Source organism: Panthera tigris, chromosome A3 (genome assembly GCF_018350195.1).
Source record: "Panthera tigris isolate Pti1 chromosome A3, P.tigris_Pti1_mat1.1, whole genome shotgun sequence".
NCBI classification, from domain to species: domain Eukaryota; kingdom Metazoa; phylum Chordata; class Mammalia; order Carnivora; family Felidae; genus Panthera; species Panthera tigris.
This window is the reverse complement of record NC_056662.1, coordinates 63050960-63075091: the sequence shown is the minus strand read 5'-3', so window position 1 is coordinate 63075091 and position 24132 is coordinate 63050960. Positions and strand designations below refer to the sequence as shown.

The 24132-nt window shown below is 38.4% G+C and overlaps 1 protein-coding gene across 1 annotated transcript in view; it reads right to left on the bottom strand.

Moving 5' to 3' along the window:
• The window catches only part of PLEKHH2 (pleckstrin homology, MyTH4 and FERM domain containing H2), a 106942-nt gene that overhangs the window by 29865 nt on the left and 52945 nt on the right, over positions 1-24132 (bottom strand). The window contains exons 14-19 of the mRNA XM_007097839.3: positions 22690-22848; positions 14447-14527; positions 10663-10842; positions 6678-6786; positions 5635-5747; positions 1026-1205 (exon numbers count right to left, since the gene is read on the bottom strand). Coding sequence (XP_007097901.2) covers positions 1026-1205; positions 5635-5747; positions 6678-6786; positions 10663-10842; positions 14447-14527; positions 22690-22848 — 822 coding nt within the window. The remainder of the gene's footprint in view (positions 1-1025; positions 1206-5634; positions 5748-6677; positions 6787-10662; positions 10843-14446; positions 14528-22689; positions 22849-24132) is intronic.

The following is a 24132-nucleotide window of genomic DNA, read 5'->3' as shown; positions in this document are numbered from 1 at the left end:
AGGTTCAAGGTGAAGGATACATAAAGGCACAGTGTGTCTGAAGAATGGGGTGCGTTTATCCTTTCAGTGTATGCTGGTTGCAGGATGACAAAGTGAAGTGGAGAAAGAGGAGCTAGATTATGAAGGGCCCTCAATGCAAATGAAGCTTAAACTTCCAACCTCCCTCGTGCGTGGGCCCTCCAACGCCTGGGAAAGGCCCTATGGAGTGTGTTTACATGATCCTATGTTCTTTTAAAATGTGTGAAAGTAACATTAAAAAAAAATAACACATTAGTAATAGTATAAGCTTAAACTGGATAAGCTTCAAGTCCCATTAAACCTAGATCCCCTGAGAGTACTATTTGTGAGGGTAAGAAATTTGTTTCATCCTGCAGTTAATAGGGGGTTAATGAGCAAAGATTAAAACAGGCATTCATGGGAGAGCAAACTTCAGTGACCAAAAGCCACCTGAAAATATACTCAGCTGCACTAATAGTTAAAGAAACGTATCCTAAATCAATAATGAAATACCACTCTTTACCTGGGAAGAATTTAAAGGAGTATTACACTGAACATTGTTCAAGATATATGGAAATTCTAGAAATGGATTCAAAGAAATTTGGTGGACTTGTACACAGGGTTTAGGTTCAAAGTTGTCTACTGTAGGGGAATTTGTTATAAGAAAAATGACCGGAAAAACGTAGATGTGTAGCAATTGATATCAATACACAATTAATGTTTTTGAAGAATATTGAAGGATATAGGGGAAATGATTACAGTCTACAGTTTTACAAAAGTAGTATGCACACTGCAACTTTAGTAATGTGAAAAACTGAGTGTGCATAAATATACTCACATACAGCTTTATTTATATAGGAACATATAAATACATAAGTAACCTGAAAGAATACATATCAAAATATTAATAGCTACTTTTCCTTTTCATACTTTTTGTATTTTTGAAATGTCTATATTGAATATGTATCATTCTTACAGTGAGGAAAACAACATCGTCTTAAATTGCATGTATATGTATCAATATATACCTGCAGCGGTCCTGGTTGATTCTGTGGCTGTCTCCGTCTTGTCTGTTTAATGAGCTGACAGCAAATTTCATTCTGTAGCTCAGGATGTGTCAGACAGATTTGCAAAGCACTCTGGGCTAGAGATATATGGTAATCAATCGCAGGGGAGTCAACTGCTGCATTTATAAAGAGTTGGCATGTCTGAATTAAACAAACAAAAAAAAGACATATTCAAGGTGAGAAATGATTAGATTTATTCTGCATGAATTATATCAATTCTCTTCATAGCAACAGTTTTTCTTTAAAAGAATGGAATAAGATATATTATGATAACACTAACCAAAGAAATCTGGAGTGGCTATATTAATATCAATGTAAAAAAAAAAAGCAAAAAACAAACAAAAAACAAAAACAAATCGGACAAAGTAGAATTCAGAGCAAGGAATTCTGCCAGAGATAAAGAGGGTCATTTTATAATGATAATGGGGTCAGTTCTGCTAGAGGACATAACAGTCCTGAACATTTACATACTTAATAACACAGCTTCCACATTTATGGAGGAAAACCTGATAGGATTGCAAAGGGAAACGGGCGAATCCACAATTAGAGCTGGAGATTTCAATATCCCTTTCTTAATAATTGAGAGAACAAGTGGACAGAAAATCATTAAAGATTTAGAAAACTTGAACAACACTATTAACCAACTTGACCTAATTGACATGTATAGAAAATTCCACCCAAGAGCAGAATATGCATTCATTTAAAAAGTGTACAGAACATGCTGCTGTCCAGTTTTCCCAGCACCACGTGCTGAAGAGACTGTCTTTATTCCATTGGATATTCTTCCTTGCTTTGTCAAAGATTAGTTGGCCATACATTTGTGGGTCCACTTCTGGGTTCTCTGTTCTGTTCCATTAGTCTGAGTGTCTGTTCTTGTGCCAGTAACCATACTGTCTTGATGATTACAGCTTTCTAATACAGCTTGAAGTCCGAGACTGTGATGCTTCCTGCTTTGGTTTTCTTTTTCCAGATTGCTTTGGCTATTCGGGGTCTTTTCTGGTTCCATACACATTTTAGGATTATTTGTTCTAGTTCTGTGAAGCATGTTGGTGTTATTTTGATAGGGATTGCATTGAATATGTAGATTGCTTTAGGTAGTATTGACATTTTAACAATATTTCTTCTTCCTATACAGGAGCATGGAATCTTTTTCCATTTTTTTTGTGCCTTCAATTTCTTTCATAAGCTTTCTATAGTTTTCAGTGTATAGATTTTTCACCTCTTTGGTTAGATTTATTCCTAGGTATTTTATGGTTTTTGGTGCAACTGTAAATGGGATCGATTCCTTGATTTCTCTTTCTGTTGCTTCATTGTTGGTGTATAGGAATGCAACCGATCTGTGCATTAATTTTATATCCTGCAACTTTGCTGAATTCATGAATCAGTTCTAGCAGTTTTTTGGTGGAATCTTTAGGGTTTTCCATATAGAGTATCATGTCATCTGCAAAGAGTGAAAGTTTGACCTCCTCCTGGCTGATTTGGATGCCTTTTATTTCTTTCTGTTGTCTGATTGCAGAGGCGAAGACTTCCAATACTTTGTTGAATAACAGCAACACACAGAAGACTGAACCTGGACCACTTTCTTACACCATACACAAAAATAAACTCAAAATGGATGAAAGACCTAAATGTAAGACAGGAAGCCATCAAAATCCTCGAAGAGAAAGCAGGCAAAAGCCTATTTGATCTTGGCCGCAGACACTTCTTACTCAACACATCTTTACAGGCAAGGGAAACAAAAGCAAAAATGAACTACTAGGACCTCATCAAAATAAAAAGCTTCTGCACAGTGAAGGAAACAATCAGCAAAACTAAAAGGCAACCGACAGAATGGGAGAAGATATTTGCAAACAACATATCAGATAAAGGGTTAGTATCCAAAATCTATAAAGAACTTCTCAAACTCCACACCCAAAAAGCAAATAATCCAGTGAAGAAATGGGCAAAGGACACGAATAGACACTTTTCAAAAGAAGACATCCAGATGGCCAACGACACATGCAAAAATGCTCAACATCACTCATCATCAGGGAGATACAAATCAAAACCACAATGAGATACCACCTCACACCTGTCAGAATGGCTAACATTAACAACTCAGGCAACAACAGATATTGGCAAGGATGCAGAGAAAGAGGATCCCTTTTGCAATGCTGGTGGGAATGCAAACTGGTGCAGCCACTCTGGAAAACAGTATGGACGTTCCTCATAAAATTAAAAATAGAACTACTGTATGACCCAGCAAGTGCACTACTAGGTATTTATCCAAGAGATACAGATATGCTGTTTCAAAGGGGCACATGCACCCCAATGTTTACAGCAGCATGGGTTTGTGAGTTCAAGCCCCATGTCAGGTTCTGGGCTGGCAGCACAGAGCCTGCTTGAGATTCTCTCTCTCTCAGTCTCTTCTGCCCCTCCCCTGCTCATTCTCTCTCTCTCTCTCTCAAAATAAATAAATAAACTTAAAAAAAAATACTTCAGTATGGATCTCCAGTTGATAAAGGTTTCTTTCCCATAACCACCATATCATATCATACCCCCCAAATTAATATTTTTTTTTGAGATGGGAGGAATGTAGGCAAGAAGAAGCCAAAAAAGAAAGACAAAAATTGAGACCTTAAGAAACTAGGGCAAAATGAAATACCAAGGTCCTGATATGGAATCAAGACCGGAATCCACGAAGGTGCATGCGATTCTAAGATTGGAGGAAAGGAGGAGAAAATAAATTAAAGAATGTTTGTCAGGAGGGCACCTGCATGGCTCAATCGGTTAAGCATCCAACTTCGGCTCAGGTCATGATCTCACGGTCTGGGAATGTGACCCCTGCATCGGGCTCTGTGCTGACAGCTCAGAGCCTGGAGCCTACTTGGGATTCTGTGTTTCCCTGTCTCTCTGCCCCTCTCCTGCTCACGCTCTGTCTCTCTCTCTCCCTAAAAAATAAACATTAATTTTTTTTTAAATGTCTGTCAGGGAGAGAGCTTGGAGGAATAATGTCTGATGCCCTGTAATCTTCTCAATAAAATAGAAGTTTGTTGTGAAGAACATTATTGAGTAGGGCATTGGAGGGTTTGTGTGTGACAAAAGATAAGCAAAAGGAGAGGGAGTCAGCCCTGAGGGTGAAGACCATGGATGTATATTGGCTCTAGCCCACACCTGGTTGCCTGATGTTTTTCTAGCCATGTGCTCATGATCAATGTGGAAGTGGACGGGACACCAGCAATGACCTATGTTGGGGTTTGGCTGAAGAATGCATGGAATTATGGGTCCCAAAGAACTATGAGTATTAATGAAAGTCATCCAGACTGGATAAAGAAAGAAGAAAAGCCAAGTGATGGTTACCATGCTCTCTTTTGATCTCAAAGAAAATAAATGGCTCAAAACAAAGGTCTTAGAAAAAAAATTGAAGAATAAGAAAATAAGAGAGCTCATAGGCTAAGAGATTATGGTTCTAGAAAGAGATGCTAGAATTGAAGCTTTTAGAAGTAGTGTACTTGTAAGGAATGGTGGGGTTGGAGAATGGGAAGATGAAGGTGACTACAGGTGAAGCTTGGCATTAAGAAGGTCAGGATCTTAAGAACATGGCATTGGTGAGTGAAGTGATAACGAAGTCATTCGACATCCTAATGAAATCTGAAGAGTTACCAGAAAGTGAGTGAGAGACGAGGGGATAAAGCGTGATACAGTTGAATGGCAAATTTCAAGTGATCAGGGATTTCTTTTTTTAAAACACTTTATTTATTTGTTTGTTTGCTTGTTTATTTATTTATTTTTTGAGAGAGCGAGTGAGCAAGGAAGAAGGGGAGAGAGAGAGAGAGAGAGAGAGAGAAAGAATCTTAAGCAGGCTCCACGTTTAGTGAGGAGCTGGACGTGAGGTTCAATCCCATGACCCTGGGATCATGACCTGAGCCAAAATCAAGAGTCAGATACTCAACCGATTGAGCCACCCAGGCATCCCCTCAAATGATCAGGGATTTCTAAAATAAGTTGAGTAATAAGAATTTGAGAATAGCACTGGAGAAGAAGGATGTTGACTCCTCTGTCCCAACACTGAGGTAGGTGTGATGTGAGAAATATCTCCTTTTGAGATGCTAAAGGGGAAACGATTCTTCTGACATTGTTTCACACTGCCCAAACCATTTACAGTTTATTTCAGTAAGTCTCAAATCCTCGTTCAGAAAGCATGTTCAATTCACCTAATTTTATTTCAGAAGATTTTCTTAATGAGATGATGATGATCACTTTTTGAAATTATTTATTTATTTATTTATTTATTAAGTTTATTTATTTTTGAGACAGAGAGAGACAGAGCATGAATGGGGGAGGGGCAGAGAGAGAGGGAGACACAGAATTGGAAGCAGGCTCCAGGCTCTGAGCCGTCAGCCCAGAGCCCGACGCGTGGCTCAAACTCACGGACCGCGAGATCGTGACCCGAGCTGAAGTCGGACGCCCAACCGACTGAGCCACCCAGGCGCCCCAAATTTTTTAGAGTGAAACCTTACAACCAAAATTATTTATTTTTATTTTTTCCAATTAAAATTTTAGCAACATAGAAGTCCATATAAAGTTTTACCTTAAATAATTTAATAGCTTCTGTCTGTAGAGCTTCAGAGGGTAGTGTTGTCAGTGGGGAAATGATTCCTTCTTTGCTGTGACACAAAGTAGGGTGTCTCCATATCTGAGAGGCTACATACATGATAAAATGTAAACAGAAAACACAAGAATCACTTATTTTGGCCTCCCATTAATTAGCCCTTTAGAAATTAGCTTACTCAGGCCTGGCTCACAGCTTTAAGTCTTACAGTTCGTGAAAAACCTTTGGTAACATTATTTTATTTTAGTTTCCAGGTCATTGGGATTTTCATGTTTCTGTGAATAAAGTAAATCTAGAAGAATTTGGTCTTAACATTCTATGTGAAACAAGTCTACCAGGGCACTATGACATAGCTGAAATTTGCTGAAGATCAGTGACCTAGGTAGGGAAATGATTCTGAGAAGGAGCTGGAGAGAGACAGAGAGGAGAAGCCACAGTAGAAGGAGACAGAAAGATAAAGAGAAACTTAAAGACATTCCTAAAACCAACATTTATTAAATTCCTATACTAGATACTGCAAGTAAAATATGATCTCTGTATTACATAAAGCACAGCATCGAATCTAGACTCTCAATGAAGACACCTGAGCCATAAAAAATTAATTTCAATGCAAAGCAACAAATGCTATAAAAGAGTTAAATGCAAAGTGCATTGGGACATAATTTTAACATTTATTCAGTACCTTTTATGAGCCAGATGCTGACGTGGAGTGGGCTTGCTGACAAGGGGAATTCCTAAGGTAGGTAGGATTTTATCAGGTTAGTGAGAAATGTGAAGGAAGGGGAGAGTTTCAGGCAGAAGGAATAATGTGAGCAAAGGTAGAAAGGTTATAGGACATGGCATATTGGGAAAGATGGTGTCCCTGGAGCCTAAGAACCACAGTGAGAATCTTGGCCCAGGACAAACAAAGCCAATGAAAAGATGGATAGATTGCAGGGAAACAGGAACTCACAAAGTGAAAACTCCATTAGGCTAAGGAGTCCATTTCATAAATTATAGAGCCTTATATGTTGTGAACTTACAAGGTTCTCCTTCGATATTGAGCAGTTTGCAAACCAGCTGTTCAAATTCAGATCCAACATTTACATTGTTACTTCCTGCTGCAACAGTCAAATGATAAAGCCAAGTGTCCTTAAAATCAAAACACATTAATAGAGATGTTAACTAAGATATAATTTTTGATGACCTAAAGAAAAAAAAACAACTTGCATAAACAGTAGAAAACTTTGACACTGAATAATTTTTTAATTTTTAAATAATAGCCAAAAGCCACTTAGTCGAACAGTTCTGAAGCAGGCTCTCTTGAATTATGTACATAGGACCTTTTTCCATTGTTTACAACTTTATTATTTTCTATGGATGTTTCTCACAAAAAGCATGATAAAATTAAGTAAGTTAATATGATGCTAAGAGACTAGAGTAAATACAACCAGTTCATATTCTTTTAAGAAACACAAAAAAGTCTATCAAATTTAAAATCTGACTCTCAATACATATGAATAACACATAAAAAATACTTGGGACATCCAGAAAATTTAAAGAAGAAAATAGTATCCAGAAGGAAATTACCTCAACACAATAAAGGCCACACAAGAAAAACCCACATCTAATACCACACTCAATGGCGAAAAACTGAAAGCTTTTCCTCTAAGATCTGGAACAAAGCAGATCTGCCCACTCTTGCTACTTTTATTCAATATAGCACTGGAAGTCCCAGCCAGAGCAATAGGGCAAGAAAAAGAAATAAAAGGCATCCAAATTGGGAAGGAAGAAGTAAAATTATCTGTTTGTAGATGATAGGATCTGACACATAGAAAACCCTAAAGAGTCCACAAAAACATTGTTAGAACTAATGAATGAATTCAGGAAAGTTGCAGGATACAAAATCAACACACATAAGTCAGTTGCACTTCTATACACTAACAATCACGGAAAAATCTCATTTGCAATGACATCAAAAAGAATAAAATAGTTAGGAATAAACTTAACCAACTAGGTGAAAGACTTGTACACCAAAAACTATAAAACATTGATGAAAGAAATTAAAGCAGACATAAATAAATGGAAAGACATCCAGTATTCATGGACTGGAAGAATTAATATTTTTAACATGTCCATACTACCTAACCTCCAGATTCAGTATAATTCCTATGAAAACCCCAATGGAATTTTTTACAGAAATAGAAAAACCAGTCCTAAGGAGCCACAAAAGACCCTGAATAGCCAAAGTAATTTTGAGTAAGAAGAACAAAGCTGGAGGTATCACACTTCCTGATTCAAAATTTATTACAAAGCTACAGTGATCAAAACAGAATGGAACTGGCATAAAAATACACATATAGGCCAATGGAACAGCACAGAGAGTCTGGAAATAAACCCAAGCATACATGGTCAACTGACCTCGGGCAAGAGTGCCAAGAATACTCAATGGGGGAAAGGACAGTCTCTTCAATAAATGGTGTTGGAAAAACTGGATATCCACCTGCAACAGAGCGAAATTGGTCCCTTATCCTACACGAAACACAAAACTCAACTCAACATGGAATAAAGACTTAAACATAAGACCCAAAACCACAAAAGTCCTAGAAGAAAACATACGGACAAAGTTTCTGGGCACTGGCCTTGGTGATGATTGCTTACATATGGTATCTATGGTACAGGCAACAAAAGCAAAAATAGACAAGTATGATTATACTACACTAAAAAGCTTCTTCACAGTAAAGGACACAATCACCAAAATGAAAAGACAACCTATGAAATGGGAGAAAATTATTTGCAAACCATTTATCTGATAAAAGGTTAATATCTAAAATATATAAGGAAATCCTATAACTCAATAGTAAGAAAAAAACCCAATTAAAAAATGGGCAAAGGAACTGAATAGACATTTCTCCAAAGAAGACCTACAAATGGCCAACAGACAACACGAAAAAATGTTCAACATCACTAATCATTGAGGAAATACAAATCAAATCATAATAAGATATCACCCTGCACTCATCAGAATGGCTTTTATAAAAATAATTTTAAAAAAAGATAACAAATGCTGGTGAGAATATGGAGAAAACATTTATCCACTTCTAGTGGGAATGTAAATTGGTACAGCCACTAGGGAAAATAATAAAAAATAAAACTGAAAATAGAATTACCATATGATCCAGCATTTCTACTTCTGGGTACATATCCAAACAAATTGAAATCAGGAGCACAAAGAGGTATCTGTACTCACATGTTTTTTTGTGGTATTATTCACAATAGCCAAGACATGGAAGCAACCTAAATGTCCATTAAAAGGGGTGCCTGGATGGCTCAGTCGGTTGGGCGTCCGACTTTGGCTCAGGTCATGATCTTGTGGTTTGTAACTTTGAGCCCCGTGTTGGACTCTGTGCTGACAGCTGGGAGCTTGGAGCCTGCTTCGGATTCTGTGTCTCCTTCTCTCTCTGCCCCTCCCCCACTTGTGCTCTGTCTCTCTGTCTCTCAAAAACAAATAAATGTAAAAAAAAAAAAATGTAAACAAAAAAAAGGAGTAATTTATAAAAGCTGTTTATATGTTAAAGATATTGTAGCCATCCATGAAAAGTTTTTTTTTGTATTACCCTTTTGGTTATGTTTGTAATTTTATTTGATATAGACAAGTATTTCAATTTTTTGTAGTCAACCATTTCTATTGTGATTTCTTACGGTGTTTTTTTTCAGAAAGTACTTTCTATTCAGATATCAGATAAAGGCCCTTTAAAAAAATAATTTCAGGGGCGCCTGGGTGGCTCAGTCAGTTAAACCTCTGACTTTGGCTCAGGTCATGATCTTGCAGTTTGTGGGTTCGGGCCCCGCGTCGGACTCTGTGCTGACAGCTCAGAGCCTGGAGCCTGCTTTGGATTCTGTGTCTCCTTCTCTCTCTGCCCCTCCGCCTCTCATGCTCTCTCTCTCTCTTACTCAAAAATAAACATTAAAAAAAAAATAAAAAAAAATAGTAATAATTTCATTTATCTCTTTAAATTCATTTGGAAACTATCTTGCTATACGTATGAGATGAAAAACTAAACTCACGTTTTTCTAAAGAGCCAATCTCCTCAATATATAATGAGCATACCATATAATGTACTGAATGATCCATTACCTCCCTACTAATCTGTGATGCCTCTTTTATCTTTTAATTTTTATATTTTAATTTTATATTATATTAACTATAATATATTAATATTTTACTATTATATTAACTCTTTTATATATTAATGCTTATATTAACATTAACTATATGAACAGGGGAGGGAGCAGAGGGAGGGAGAGAGAGAGAGAGAGAGAGAGAGAGAGAGAGAGAGAATCTCAAGCAGGCTGCATGCTTAGCAAAGAGCCAGACACGAGGCTCTATCCCACGACCCTGGGATCATGACCTGAGCCGAAACCAAGAGTCAGACGCTCAACCTATTGAGCCATGGAGGTGTCCCTTGTTTTATGTTATATTAACTTTTATACTGTTTACTTACTACATATACATATAATACATACAATAACTCATTTTTAATTGTATCTAAACCAAAATTTTGTTGAAAACGAGTCAAAAATATAAGGGAGAGGTTTTAGAGTCACCCTGAAGTACCCAGTCTAAGACATCCACATTTTGATCTAACTAAAGCAAACGTACTAATTTCAGCCTTGAGATTACTTTGTTTTTACTTTTTTTTTTAATGTTTATTTATTTTTGAGAGAGAGACAGACAGAACATGAGCAGGGGAGGGGCAGATTGAGAGGGAGACACAGAACCTGAAGCAGGCTCCAGGCTCCAAGCTGTCAGCACAGAGCCTGATTGAGATTACTTTTAATGAGAGAATAGAGAAATGACACTTTGAACAAGGCTCATTTCCAGGGACATGAAGAAGCTCTGCAAATAGGGCTGAAAGTCTGACAAGGTCTCTTCTTTGTGTCCATAAAACTGATTTGAAAATCATTACCAGATCTTAATGACATCAGTGTACTTCATTCAAATTCAGCCAGTAAGTCCCTAGGTACCTTTTCATGCTTGGATCCAATTAGGAGGTAAGTCGGACCTTGGTCTTTGGGATGGATCACGATGGTGTAATGTGTGGATAATAGACTTCGCCCACTGGCTTCATAATCTTCATCTGAATCACAGGATCTGTCAACCTCTTCAACTTTAGCTTCCCAGAGTTTGATCTGACCTAAAGGAAACTAAAGTAAATGTTAGTAATTTTGAGGAAGGCACTTTCTAGATCTTTTCCTACTAAAATTTTTCATAGTCCTTTTCATTCTTACCTATATAAAGCATACTTTTTTTTTTTCAATGAATGCCCAAAGACAATTGGGTTATCCACATTGTTACAAAAGTAGTGGTCACAAGTAAAATACTCAATTATAATATAAAAGAACAGTTTGAATAGCAGACAAGAAGCTGGTTCTGCACGGTGGTTTGGATTATTCATTACACTGAAATGACCCATTACCTACTCAAACAATTATGTAACTCAGTCAAAATATTCATTTGACTTTCTCCCCACAGAACTGATGTGATGATTAAGGTATTGGATCAAAAGGACAAGCGTAGACCAAGTCTCAATGCTATTCATAGAAAAAGTGACAAGGTTAGGCAGCTGATACGAAGAAGTGTGATTAACTACCATCTTCAACCCAATGTGTTTCAAGGATATTTATTAACATATGGAATCTATCACGAAGCAATGCCATGATTTCTTCCATTTTACTTTAAGAGTGAGAAAAACTTCCTAAAACTGATTTACATTAAATTTTACCTACTTTTATTGACAAAAGCCATCCTATCTGCTGTGTTGAATATTTAGCACATTTGTTTTAAAACTTTTGTTTTAATTAAGTACAATTTATTCCAGGAAAACAAACGGTCTGCTTCAGATTTACAGCTTCTAAAATATTTTATCAGGTTTGCAATTGCAGTCTGAAAATGTTTGTTCTAACCTAGGGATATTTACCAATATCCATTTTCATGCTCAGGCCCAGGGCTCAGTGTGGGGCTCTCTTCCCACCTGCACTCACTTTCCAGGTGATCTCATCCAAGCTCATGGTTTTTGTGGCAGCATAATTAGCTGTCCTCATGCTTATAACTACAGACTCACTATCTCTACTTAGCTGTCTAACAGCATCTCAAACAACCTACTCTGCTCAGTCTCCTCTAAGTTGTTGGCAACATTATCTTTCCAGCTATTTAGGTCCCAAACCTTGACATCAACACTGACCGTCTCACTACTCCTCAAATACATGAGGCATGCTCCCGCCTCAGGGCCTTTACACTTGCTATTCCCTCTGCCTAGCATGTTATTGCCTGAAATATCCACATGGCTACTCTTTTACTTCCTTCAGAGCCTAATTAAAACATTAGCTTCTCAGTGAGGTCTTACCTGTATATCTTATCTTAACCGAAATATTATCTGCCTAATAGCTGATTAATAGTAAAAAATGATTTAATTCATTTAATTAAACTTGTTCTCTTTCATGAAAGCCATGACTTCTCATTAAATTAATAAGTATTTTCTCAGTAGTCACTCTGTGCAAAGCACTCTGGGCACTGAACGAAGAAAATTTGCTTTTGAAGGAAAAACGCAAAATTAACTTACCTACACTTTCAGAAAAAGACAAGCAGTAAAAGAAAAGCCAAATAAATAAATAAATAAATAATAAATACTATTTTTAATTTACTGAATAAGTACAATTTTATTTATTAAATATATTTATTATACATTTATAGCAGAAGATTTATAATAATAAGTAGCAAGCTTTTAAAAATGGGAAAAAGAAAACTAATTCTACTGTGATAATATATGACAATCCTATCCTAATTGTGTGCTTTAGATATACCCCACCCTATGAAAATCGAGGTTTCATCCATCCGAATATTTAAAGACCATTATTCATTTTAACCAAAGGATTCACCAAGCCTCCATAAACAGTAAACAGACCTAGTGCTTTTAACTATTTTGACTGAATAAAAGAAGACGTTAATCCAGATTAAAAATACATTGTTTCTGAAACATCTCTCGCACAAAAAGAAGTAGGTCTATATGGATTCACATGCATTCTCAATACTTTTCTAGTGATTACAATGGATTTCTACTCATCCATCTACTTCTTCTGACTCGTTTCTTCTGTGACCAACCTTATCCACTTTTATTACATTATTACTAATTATTAGTGAGAATAAGTTCTCTTTTAGCAAAATTTAAATAAATTTCTATGTTTAAAACAAATGCTTATTATAGGAAGTATAGAAAGATATAGGAAAAGAGAATGTAAAAAATCATCCATAAATTCTACCATCACAGATAATTACTCAATATTTTGGTACAGTTCTTTCCCATCTTCTGCTATGCATATTTTTACATAGATGTGCCGGCTTGAGAATTATAAACTCAGCATCCCAACCATCCACTCCTAAAATCTCCCTGTAACTGCAGAAGAGAAGTTGGGAACTACATCTGTCAGAATCCCCTTCCCTCCAGGGTTCTCAGCTAGAGCCTGCCTCTGAGATAATCTACACAAGGTGTGGAGCGTAAGGGGAAGGAGAAGTTGTTACTCTCTTGAGACACTTGCAGTCAGATGTGTGGGCTGATGTGAGAGTCACAGAGCTTTCTCCTAAGCTGTTGAGGACGAACTGCCTCTGTGCTTTGGGTCAGGATTACACTGAATGTAGAATTTTATATTGTGCTTATTTTATATTCTTATGTAAGCATTTCCTACATTACTTCGGAGGTATAATTTTTAATAGCTCTGTTAATTCCCATCCCATGAGCAACACCGAGAATAAAGGCATGCGTTTTAAATATAGCTGGTTGGAACTGAGAGTGCAGTCTGAAAATGCAGCGGAGAAGTAACTAACTGACCTACGTGACGTGGTCACTGGATCAAGAAGCCTGGTCTCATTGATGCAGAAATTAGTCACAGGCTGCCATTCTGTGGGGCTCGCATCAGTATTTTATGCAAGTACTTTCGGCACATGTTGATCCAATTTTTAGTTTCAGTAATCCAAAGGTGATGAGGAGTACCCACAATGATAGCCAGGCATACACTTCACCTGTGAAAGCTATCCCATCTTTTTCTTTTTTTTATTTATGTATTTTTGAGAGAGAGAGAGAGAGCAAGGGAGGGACAGGGGGAAAGAGAGAGAGAGAGAGAGAGAGAGGGAGGGAGAGAGAGAGAAGAGAATCCCAAGCAGGCTCCACGCTGTGAGCAAAGAGTCTGATGTGGGCCTTGATCCCACGAACCATGAGATCATGACCTGAACTGAAACCAAGAGTTGGATGCTTAACCAACTGAGCCACCCAGGCACCCCTCCCATCTTTGTACTCTGAAAGTGTACTCATGACTGGAGATAACTCAAGTTCTTTTGGGGATGAGATGAGTTTAAAAATGAATACAAGGATATAAACAGGTAGAGGATGGATAGATAAGTGGTATCTAGGGATTTGAGAGCCTGGGACAGGACTGGAATCTTTTCCCTCCCCAGATTTTCTTTCCTATCTTGCTGTTCCCTTCATTCAGAACCTGGGCAAATATAAGAAATTGACAGCTTAGAATGGGGAAGATTTTTCTCTTCTAAGACAAAGATACATTAATTAAAAGTTGCCAAGGGTTATAATTAAGAGTCAAGACCCTTGTGGGTGTGTGGTTACCCCAGTAATAAATTTTTGCAAGATTTCAACCTTATCAAACACTCTGAAGTTTTTGTTAGCAACGGAAGAGTGAAAGAGAAAATTTAAGCCACAACAAAGAAATGCCTCTAATCAGCTTATTAAAAAGACATACATACCTTATCTTCTTGACTACGAAAATAATACAATGTTTTTCCTATAAGTGTACACCAGACTCTCTTGGAGTAGCCATGCTTTACCTGAAATCATATTTCAAAGAATTACAAATGTAGCTCAGAACTCTGACACCGTGAAGTGTAGCATATACACTCCACCTGAAACTGTACTCGTATCCAGTTTGCTCAAGGTATAAGTGATATTCCAACTAGATTTTCCAAATGCAGTTTAAGATTTACCTGTTTGGCTTTAGTGCTCACCATTCAACACTTAACAAATTTTTGCTGTATGTCAAGTACGATGCCTCTAAGGCTAAGAAGTCAAAGACGAACAAAACAAGATGCCCATCTCACAAGTAAGTTTATGTCGTAATTTCTGTGTTTCACAGATTTTCAGTAATCTTGTGGCTCTCTGGGTTAACCCCCTAATAATGTTAGAAATGAGAAGATTAAAACCTAAAAAAATTCTAGTGCTTTCCCAAATATTAAAGATTCACTCTTCAAAACATCTGATGCCTTCTCCAGAAGGATTCATGCAAAATATTAAAATCTATAATTGTATACTGAGTACTGCCTATGTGTCAGGAAATATGTCAAGTGAGTGGGACAGAATTTGATTCTACCTCTTGACTTTGAATAGTTAGAGATTGCTCTAGGGTCTGTGCATTTTATGATTTAAGCGAAGGGACTCAGGAAGGCCTTGCTGACATTGAGTCAAGGCTCTGAAGGAGGTGGATGAGCCATGCAGTCATCTGAGGGAAGAACACTGGACAAAGGGATATGGTATGGCCGGGAGATGGTGTGTCTGAGACTGAGCAAGTGAGGCGAGAGGTCGCCGTGGAAGGGACATGAAGGGTGGGGGTGGGAGGCATGCATGTCTTACAGGGCCCTTGTAATGACTTACACTGAAATGGACTGTTCTGACAGGAATACACTGAGAAGAAAAGAAATAACTTCCATAATAGAGTTTACAGGAGGCAAGTCACCCGAGTAGAAAAGGCCTGTTTTTTGAGGTCAAATGGACCAAAGCTTCAACTGCAGTTCTGCGTCATGCAGATGCATGTCCTCAGGCAACTGACTTAACCTTTCAGCCTTCTGGTCCATAATGTGGGATTATTGTATACCTTATTGGGCTGATGTGATGACCAAGGGAGAAAAGTAAATAAAGGATAATAGTAGTTACTCAATAAATGCTTCCTTCCTCACTATGAATAAGGCGCAGTAAAACCACATGTTATTTAAACCCACACACATAGCCAGACTTTGGGCTGTGGTCTTAAGCAAACACCACCATCCAACAGTTTGATGGATTTAGAATTCGCTCGAGCAAAAACAAAAAAGGTTTCATTTGGCAAGACATATTTCAGTTTAATTAAAGTTAGAAACAGATATTTACAGATAAATATCCTGTAAGTTTTAAACAGTTTGTATCACCCAGTTGTTTCTTTCTTTTTCTTTCTTTCTTTCTTTCTTTCTTTCTTTCTTTCTTTCTTTCTTTCTTTCTTTCTTTCTTTCTTTTTTCTTCTTCTTTTAAACAAAACCCAGAAGGGCCTCTCATCAAAACTGGAGTACAATGCATCTGGCTGTAGAGAGCATACTTTTGAAATGATTTATCTTTCGAGTAGCACAACGTATACCTTTGAAGAACTACAAGTTAACAAAGACCATTGCCAATTCACTGTAAAAACTGTGTTTTAAAAACACAGTCTATCTTTATGTGTACGTCTGATTGTATTACAACTTCTTAAAACTCTAACTTATTCTGAAAAACTCATAGTAAAGCAAATTATGATAGAAGAATCCTCATAAAAATTTAAAGGCAACCTCCAACCCTAGGGCTTCGGCAAACAAAGTAACTGAAAGAGTCATTTTTTTACCTTGAATCTATAACAAAGGGCCTTCCTATCAGTTCTGTCTGAAACTTTAAAGACACGGTATATCATACCCTGATTAGCCTCTGTCATCACACAAAATATAAACTGCCACAGTCGTCTCTCCTCTCCTAAACATTCATGCCTCTAGCATTCTCCACCATAAATCCTGTCACCAGTGTTGCTGACTTCCAAATCGAGGTGAAAGTCTTGTGATAATAATGGCTCGCATTTTGGGAGTGTTTATGATGTGCCAGACACTGTTCTAAAGCAGTTTATAAGCTTAAATAATTCATTTCATCCTCGGGGTGCCTCGGTGGTTCAATTGGTTAAGCATCCGACTTCGGCTCAGGTCATGATCTTGCAGCTCGTGGGTTCAAGTCCCACGTCAGGCTCTGTGCTGACAGCTCAGAGCCTGGAAGCTGCTTCAGATTCTGTGTCTCCCTCTCTCTGCCCCTCCCCTGCAGGCACACGCGCGCGCACGCACACACACACACACACACACACACACACACACACACACACATGCGCGCGCTCTCTCTCTCTTAAAAATAAACATTAAAAAATAAAAACAAATTTCAATCCTCCCAACACCCTGTGAGGTTGTCACTATGATTATCCTTCCGCTTTACAGATGAAGACAGTAAGGCAAAGAGCCTGCAAGCAACCTATTCAAGGTCACACAAGGGCAAGTGGCAAAGCCAGGACTTGCGCCCATGCTCTTGCCCTAGCCTCTTTCCCTCACTGCCTCTCTACATCCTTAACTCACAGTTTCATGCTCTCTTCATTTCCACTAACTTTTGGTGTCCCTCCATCCCCTCCACCGCACCCTCGACTTTTTTTCTTCACTGGAAACTGCTCCACTTTGGAAACTGACATTTTATTCTCTGATCTCAACCTTCTTCCCCTCCTTCCTTCTCTCCTTATTCACACCACTCCTGTTCTTTGACCTCTTTCCAAACAGTAAGTCCCCTGATTCTTCCATTTTATTCCAGTTTATCAGTTCTCTCCTGGCCTCTCTTCCCTTCCTCCCAATCTTGGGTCCTGGTTTGGTCACAAAACACCTCTTGCTCCAAGGGCTGGGATTGTGTCGCATTCTCTGCTTCGAACATATACACTCAATACAATTTCATCTCCATTTGCTTTTAGGTAATCCAGTGAAGAGTGTGGGAAGAGAGAGGGAAGGTTATGGGGGGCTTTCTGCCATAACATTAGCCATAGTTAACAACTTAAAATTGGGTAATAAATATATGAGGTTCGTGTTATTATTCCTTCTACTTCCACACATTTGAAAATGCCCAGAATGAAACATTAATTTCAAATCATCACCTTGATAGGCATGTATAAAGCAAGTAAAGTTAATTACAGAATCTAGGTGGTGGGAATATGCGTTTTCACTGTAAAACAGTCTTCCAACTTTTCTGCATTATTGAAAATTTACATAATAAAATTTTAGAAAAAAAGGACTATCCTCACATTGCTACAATGTAAATTCTCTGCTCCTATTTCTGGGCATCTGAAGATGTAAGAGAAAAATAACAAATTCCAATCACTAAAGTCAGGTGGGTCCTGAGTAACACTTAGCAATCTTTCTATTTGCCCTTGAGTATATCCCTATGTCCTTGATTATTCTCAATCCTTTCCCTCATTCTCACTACATGATTTTGTCTTATGGAGTAATCTTCATCAAGAAAATTGATGATATCAGGCGTGATCTCATTCAATGCCCGACAAACTTAGATATTCATCCTTCCTCGCCTTTCTGCCAGTCCAGCCCTTCCACCCTACCCACCATGCCCACTCACCATGACTCCCCACTTTGCCTACCACCACACTTGCCCACTATGGCCTTCCACCATGTCCTTCCGCCATGCCCTTCCACCATGGCCTTCCACCATGTCCTTCCACCATGCCTGCCTACCATGCCCACCCACCATGGCTGCCTGCCATGATCGCCCAACATGCTTGCCCACTATGCCCTTCCACCATTCCTGCCCACCATGCTCACCCACCATGCCTGCCTACCATGTCCTTCCACCATGCCCGCCCACCATGCGACCTATCATGCATGCCCACCATGGTCACCCACAATGCTTGCCCACCATGTCCTTCCACCATGTCCTTCCACATGCCCACCTACCATGCCCGCCTGCCATGACTGCCCACTATGTCTTTCCACCATGTCCTTCCACCGTGCTCGCCCACCATGCCCACCTACCATGCCGACCAACCATGCTCGCCCACCTACTTCTTTTGAGCTTCATTTCCCACTTCTCCCCATCCTGGCTTCTTCCTCTCAGTTTGCAAACTCAAGGTATGCCTTTCCTGTCCTAAAAATGCCTCTCCTGACACCATGTTCCCTTCAGCTTCATTCCCTCTAATGTGCTGGACCAGGTGGACAGTACTCTGAACTCAAACACTGCACTTACTCATCTACCCTTTATCTTCAACACACTGCAATGTGCCTTGCTTGCGAGCACTCCACTGCCTGCAGACCCCTCCCACCCGGTCACACACTCCACTTCCACGATCCCATTACCTACTTTCCAGGGTCTCTTCACATATCTCCTTTGTATGCTCTCAGCTTTTGTAAAACCCAGTGTTCCAGCAGGAGGCCCCCACTCTTCCACCACAGACGTGTCCCTGGGAGACTTCTGTCATCGTCATGAATTCAACCACTACATTCATGCTGAGAATTCCCCAAATTCTTCTCTCCAACCCAGCCTCCTCCTCTGATGTAGGCTCATTGGCACTGCTTGCCAGACTTCTTAATTCTTAACTCAGGTGTCCTCAAAGCTCTAAAAATTGGCATGGTCCAAAATAACCTTTGAATTATCCTAAAACTGTTCCTCCCCCCTGAGCTGTCTTATGTGGCACCATCTTTCACCCAGCCAACCATTTGCACTTCCTAACCCTGAATTCAACCAATCTAACTGAAGACTTTACTTCCTCTCATTATTTAAATTCACCTTCTCCTCTCTTTCCCTATGACCAGCTCAGCATCTCATGCCCTTCACAAGAACAACTTCTGCTAACTGTTTTTAGAACTTCTTTCCACCTTGCCCCCTGCAAATCCACCTTCCTCTCAGCAGAGTGATCTATTAGCAACATGAACATGCCCCTGCCTCTGTTACAAACCTGAAGGGTTCCACATCACATCCAGGGTGAAGAATAAAGTCTTTAACAAGACAAAAAGTCCCTCCATGACCAGGCCCCTCCACCTTGTTCTCCAAAGGACATGTTTTCAGCGTATATGGCACCGCTTTGAGATACTGTCTTTGTTCCCACTGTCTCCTAGCCTGGGATACCTTCCCTGCCCATTTCCATTTGGTGTAACGATTCCTTCTCTTCCCTGAAGACTCAACACAAATAAATCTTCTCTGAGAAGTTGTTCCTGATCCCACAGCCTAAATTAGATTTCTCTGTGACCTTACCATGCCTCTCATAATTGCACTTGGTACATATTATAATATGCTAAGTCCCTTTCTTTCCCAATAGATTATGTGGCTCTTTGAGGAATGGGGGGGTGGGGAGGGGCCAATGGCCTCTTCATGTTGATATCCTCCAGCCCATTGGCTGGCATGTGGTAACTACTCAATAATTTTTGGTTTTTTAAATAAATGACTTTTTATAGAGAAAATGTTCTTCCTAAGTATTAAAAGTTGCAAGAGTGAATATCCAGAATCAAATTAGTCAAGTTCTTAATATCTACCTACATATTTCTGTACTTAATAACAACGTGACAGCCTGAGAAAACGTCCTCCCCTGCAAAGTATTCAAGTGCTGTTCTGCAGTAGCTTAAATTGTAGCCTGAGTGTGAGCTCAGAACAAGTCACTCAGAATAACTGAGGCAAGAGTTTCTCTTATAAGGCTCTGAGGGCGACAATATGGGGGTGGACATGAAAATGGTAGGAAGGAAACCTAATAAGCATCCTGTCTATAAACCCAAATGGTTTAGTCATCTGATAATCACATCTACTTATACTCATTTAAAACGCAAGTATGAGATGGGAGGCAGGGAATAGCAGAAATGTAACATGCAGAAACTGACAATGCCATGTGGATAAAGTAAAAACAATCAAACAAACACACAGTGGAACAAGTAACCAACCCTTAGCCACAGGATCATATTAAAGTCTAAGGGTTTGATACACATGGTCCTTGAAACAGGAAGACAGCTAGTTATTATGAATTATAGTAAGAATATGATTTAAAGCAGCACTGTGTTCACTGGAAAGTATATATTTGTATAATACCAAGAAGTTTCTAAGTCATCAGTAACTGAAAAAATATTTTCATGGTACTGTAACATTTTGGAAAAAACAGAGCACAACTCGGTGAATTTTTTCTCCTACTTTTGGTGTAGCTGGTCAATCTTTGTAAATATTACTGAATAGCACCCACATTAATGCTAGCTATGGTGACATAGCTCTTCTAAATCTAAATTTTTAACTTATGTAAACAAAGCACATGAAGGATGAGTGGTTACTCAGAGGTTATTTTTGTGTGTAATACTTTATGTGTAAATATTTTATTATATTTTTCTAAGAGTGATCAATTTTTAAGTTTAAAAATAATATTTATCTTAGGATTCTTACTCTTTCTAAAAAAAGTTAGAAAACAGAATTAAGCAAGAATAAAATCACATAGCGCTAACCAATATGTCTTGGTATATTTCATATTCAGACCTTTTTCTATAGATGCATATAATAAAGTGGGATAATAATATAATACTGCATTCTATTTATTTTATCACCTAACAGTGTGTCATAACATATTCCTATAGCACTAAATATTCTTTTACAATTTAAAATGGCTGCATAGTAGGAGTGCCTGGGTGGCTCAGTTGGTTAAGTGCCTGACTCTTGATTTCTGCTCAGGTCATGATCTCACGGTTCATGAGTTCGAGCCCTGCAGTAGGCTCTGAGCTGACAGCACAAGGCCTGCTTGGGATTCTCTCTCTCTCTGCCCTCCCTCACTCATGTGTGCTCTCTTTCTCTCAAAATAAATAAACTTTAAAAAATAAAAAATAAATAAAATGGCTGCCTAGTAAAGCATTATCTGATTATATGTACTTATTTAAACTATCCCCTACTCTACATTTAAGTTGATCCCAATTTGTCTTTGTTATAAACCATGCCATGCATGTAATCTTTCTGGGGCAATGGAAACATTCTGTATCTTGACAGAGTGACTGTAAATATTTGTCAAAACTCATCAAACTCTACATTTAAGATCTGCATTTTAGTGTATGCTAATTATATCTCATTTTTTATTTATTTATTTATTATTATTTTTTTTTCAACGTTTATTTATTTTTGAGACAGAGAGAGACAGAACATGAACAGGGGAGGGACAGAGAGAGAGGGAGACACAGAATCTGAAACAGGCTCCAGGCTCTGAGCGGTCAGCACAGAGTCCGACGCGGGGCTGGAACTCACGGACTGCGAGATCGTGACCTGAGCCGAAGTCGGCCGCTCAACCGGCTGAGCCACCCAGGTGCCCCTCTCATTTTTTAAAAATAGGAAAAAAACAAACCATGCTGTGATGGACATTCTTATACTTAAATATTTGGCAAATTAAAACCATTTCCTAAGTATAAATTTCTTGGACTGAGATTGCTGAATGAAAAGGTCTGTATAAATGTTTTTAAACATTTAATATTCATTCATTTGTTCATTCAAAAGCATTCACTGAATTAACACTTGGATCAAGACACTGCCAAATTCCTTTTTTTTTTTTCCAAATTGCCTTCTAAAGTAATAAGCTCACTCATTTTGTGTCAATACTATGTTTCATAATTTTAAAAAATATCCACCCTTTGACCGGATTTTTTTTAAGTTTATTTATTTATTTTGAGAGAGAGTGCGCAAGCAGGAAGAGGAAGAGGGAGAGAGAGAATTCCGAGCAGGCTCCTCCCTGTCAGCGCAGAGCCCAATATGGGGTTAAAACTCACAGATTGTGAGATCATGACCTGAGCCAAAACCAAGAGTCAGACGCTTGACCAACCAAGCCACCCTGGCGCTCCCAGAGTTTTTAAAATATCTTTTGTATTTTTTCCGTCTAGCAGCTCTACTTCTTTCCCATTGTGTCCTTCGTTCCTTTCCCCCCACGTTGGTATTTATCCTTTACTTATTGATTAGAAAAGCTTGGTTTTTACACATTTTAAATGCTTTCCCAAGCTTTTCAACTGTCTTTTCAAAATTCTGCTTAGGGAATTTTTGATGGTTAGAACACTTGGCATCATAAGCAAAAGACACTTCCCACCCCAAGATAATATAAATATTCAATACACATACTCTCTGACACCCACTTACGATCAGTGGGGCTGACTCCCCAGCTACCCAGGACACTGCACTGTACTAAAGTTCCTACCTTGGTGAGCAATCCCTTCACCGTGGGTTTGCCCTCAGGCTGCAGAAAATGTGGGTCAGCAGCTTGTACTCGGAGAACATTCTGCAATACTTTAATCCATTCTTCCAATATATTGGGAGAATCTGCAGTCAGATAGTAGGTGTGTTTTTCAGTGGTCAGCTAGAACGGGATGAGAAAGAGATAGGAAAGGAAACTCTGAAGATTTAGGATTATTAGCATTTCCCTGTCTCTCCTAAAAACATTAATTAACATAGAAACAAACATGCCATACCTTGAATCCTAGGTGCTAAATAAATGACTCCACAGATAATTTAGAATAGTTTAACCAGATTGTGAGAATTACAATAATTAACTTTGTGTTGAAATCATTGTTTTCACTTTAGTTTAAAGTTTTTCAGAGTGTTAAACTTTTGTGTCATCATTTTTTTATCTTGCTTATTTGTTACATTTTCTTTTTCTCCTTTAAATGTGCTACAGTCTCCTAGCTGTTGAAGTGAGCAGTAGCATGACTGGAGACTGTAATAAAATAATATATTTTTTGCAAATAAAGAGGAATTATTTGTTATAGAAATGAAAATTAATTATAAATAAAATAAGAAGTCCTTGCTTATAAAGAAGAGAAATTCTTACAACTAACATGTGATCAGATATTATGAATTAGCAATGTTTCAGTCTCAAATGAACCACATTTTGAAATTTCCAAATATTTCAGAACTTTGTAGATTATTCTTATCTGCCATGCTTCCAGACAAAGCTCTCCTTCTACTTTTCTCCCTTCTACTTTTTTGGGCAGTTCTCAGGTATTAATTATCTCCTGAAAACATAGACAATGAGCCTTTCTGATAAATGTTCATTATACCCTCTGAAGGAGCAAGATAAGAAAATAATAATAATTATTATTTTAAAAATATTTTTAAATTTATCTATTTTAAGAGAGAGAAAGTTGGGAAGGGGCAGAAAGGGAGAGGGAGAGAAAGAATCCCAAGCAGGCTTAGCACTGTTGGCACAGAGCCCAACACAGGGCCTGAACCCACAAACCATGAGATCATGACCTGAACTAAAATCAGAGGGTGGATGCTTAACTGATTGAACCACCCATGAGCCCCAAGAAAATATTAATTATTGAAGGTATTTCAGATAAAGTATCTGAATTTATTTATTTAATTTTCTTTTAATGTTTATTCATTTTTGAGAGAGAGAGAGAGAGAGAGAGAGAGAACAAGCAGGGGAGGGGCAGACAGAGAGGGAGACACAGAATCCGAAGCAGGCTCCAGGCTCTGAGCTGTCAGCACGGAGCCCAATGCAGGGCTCAAACTCACAGACTGGGAGATCATGACCTGAGCTGAAGTTGAACACTTAACGGACTGAGCCACTCAGGCACCCTAAAGGGTCTGAATTTAAATCACATATGCCAAACTATGTCAACAGCCTGTGTTTTAAATT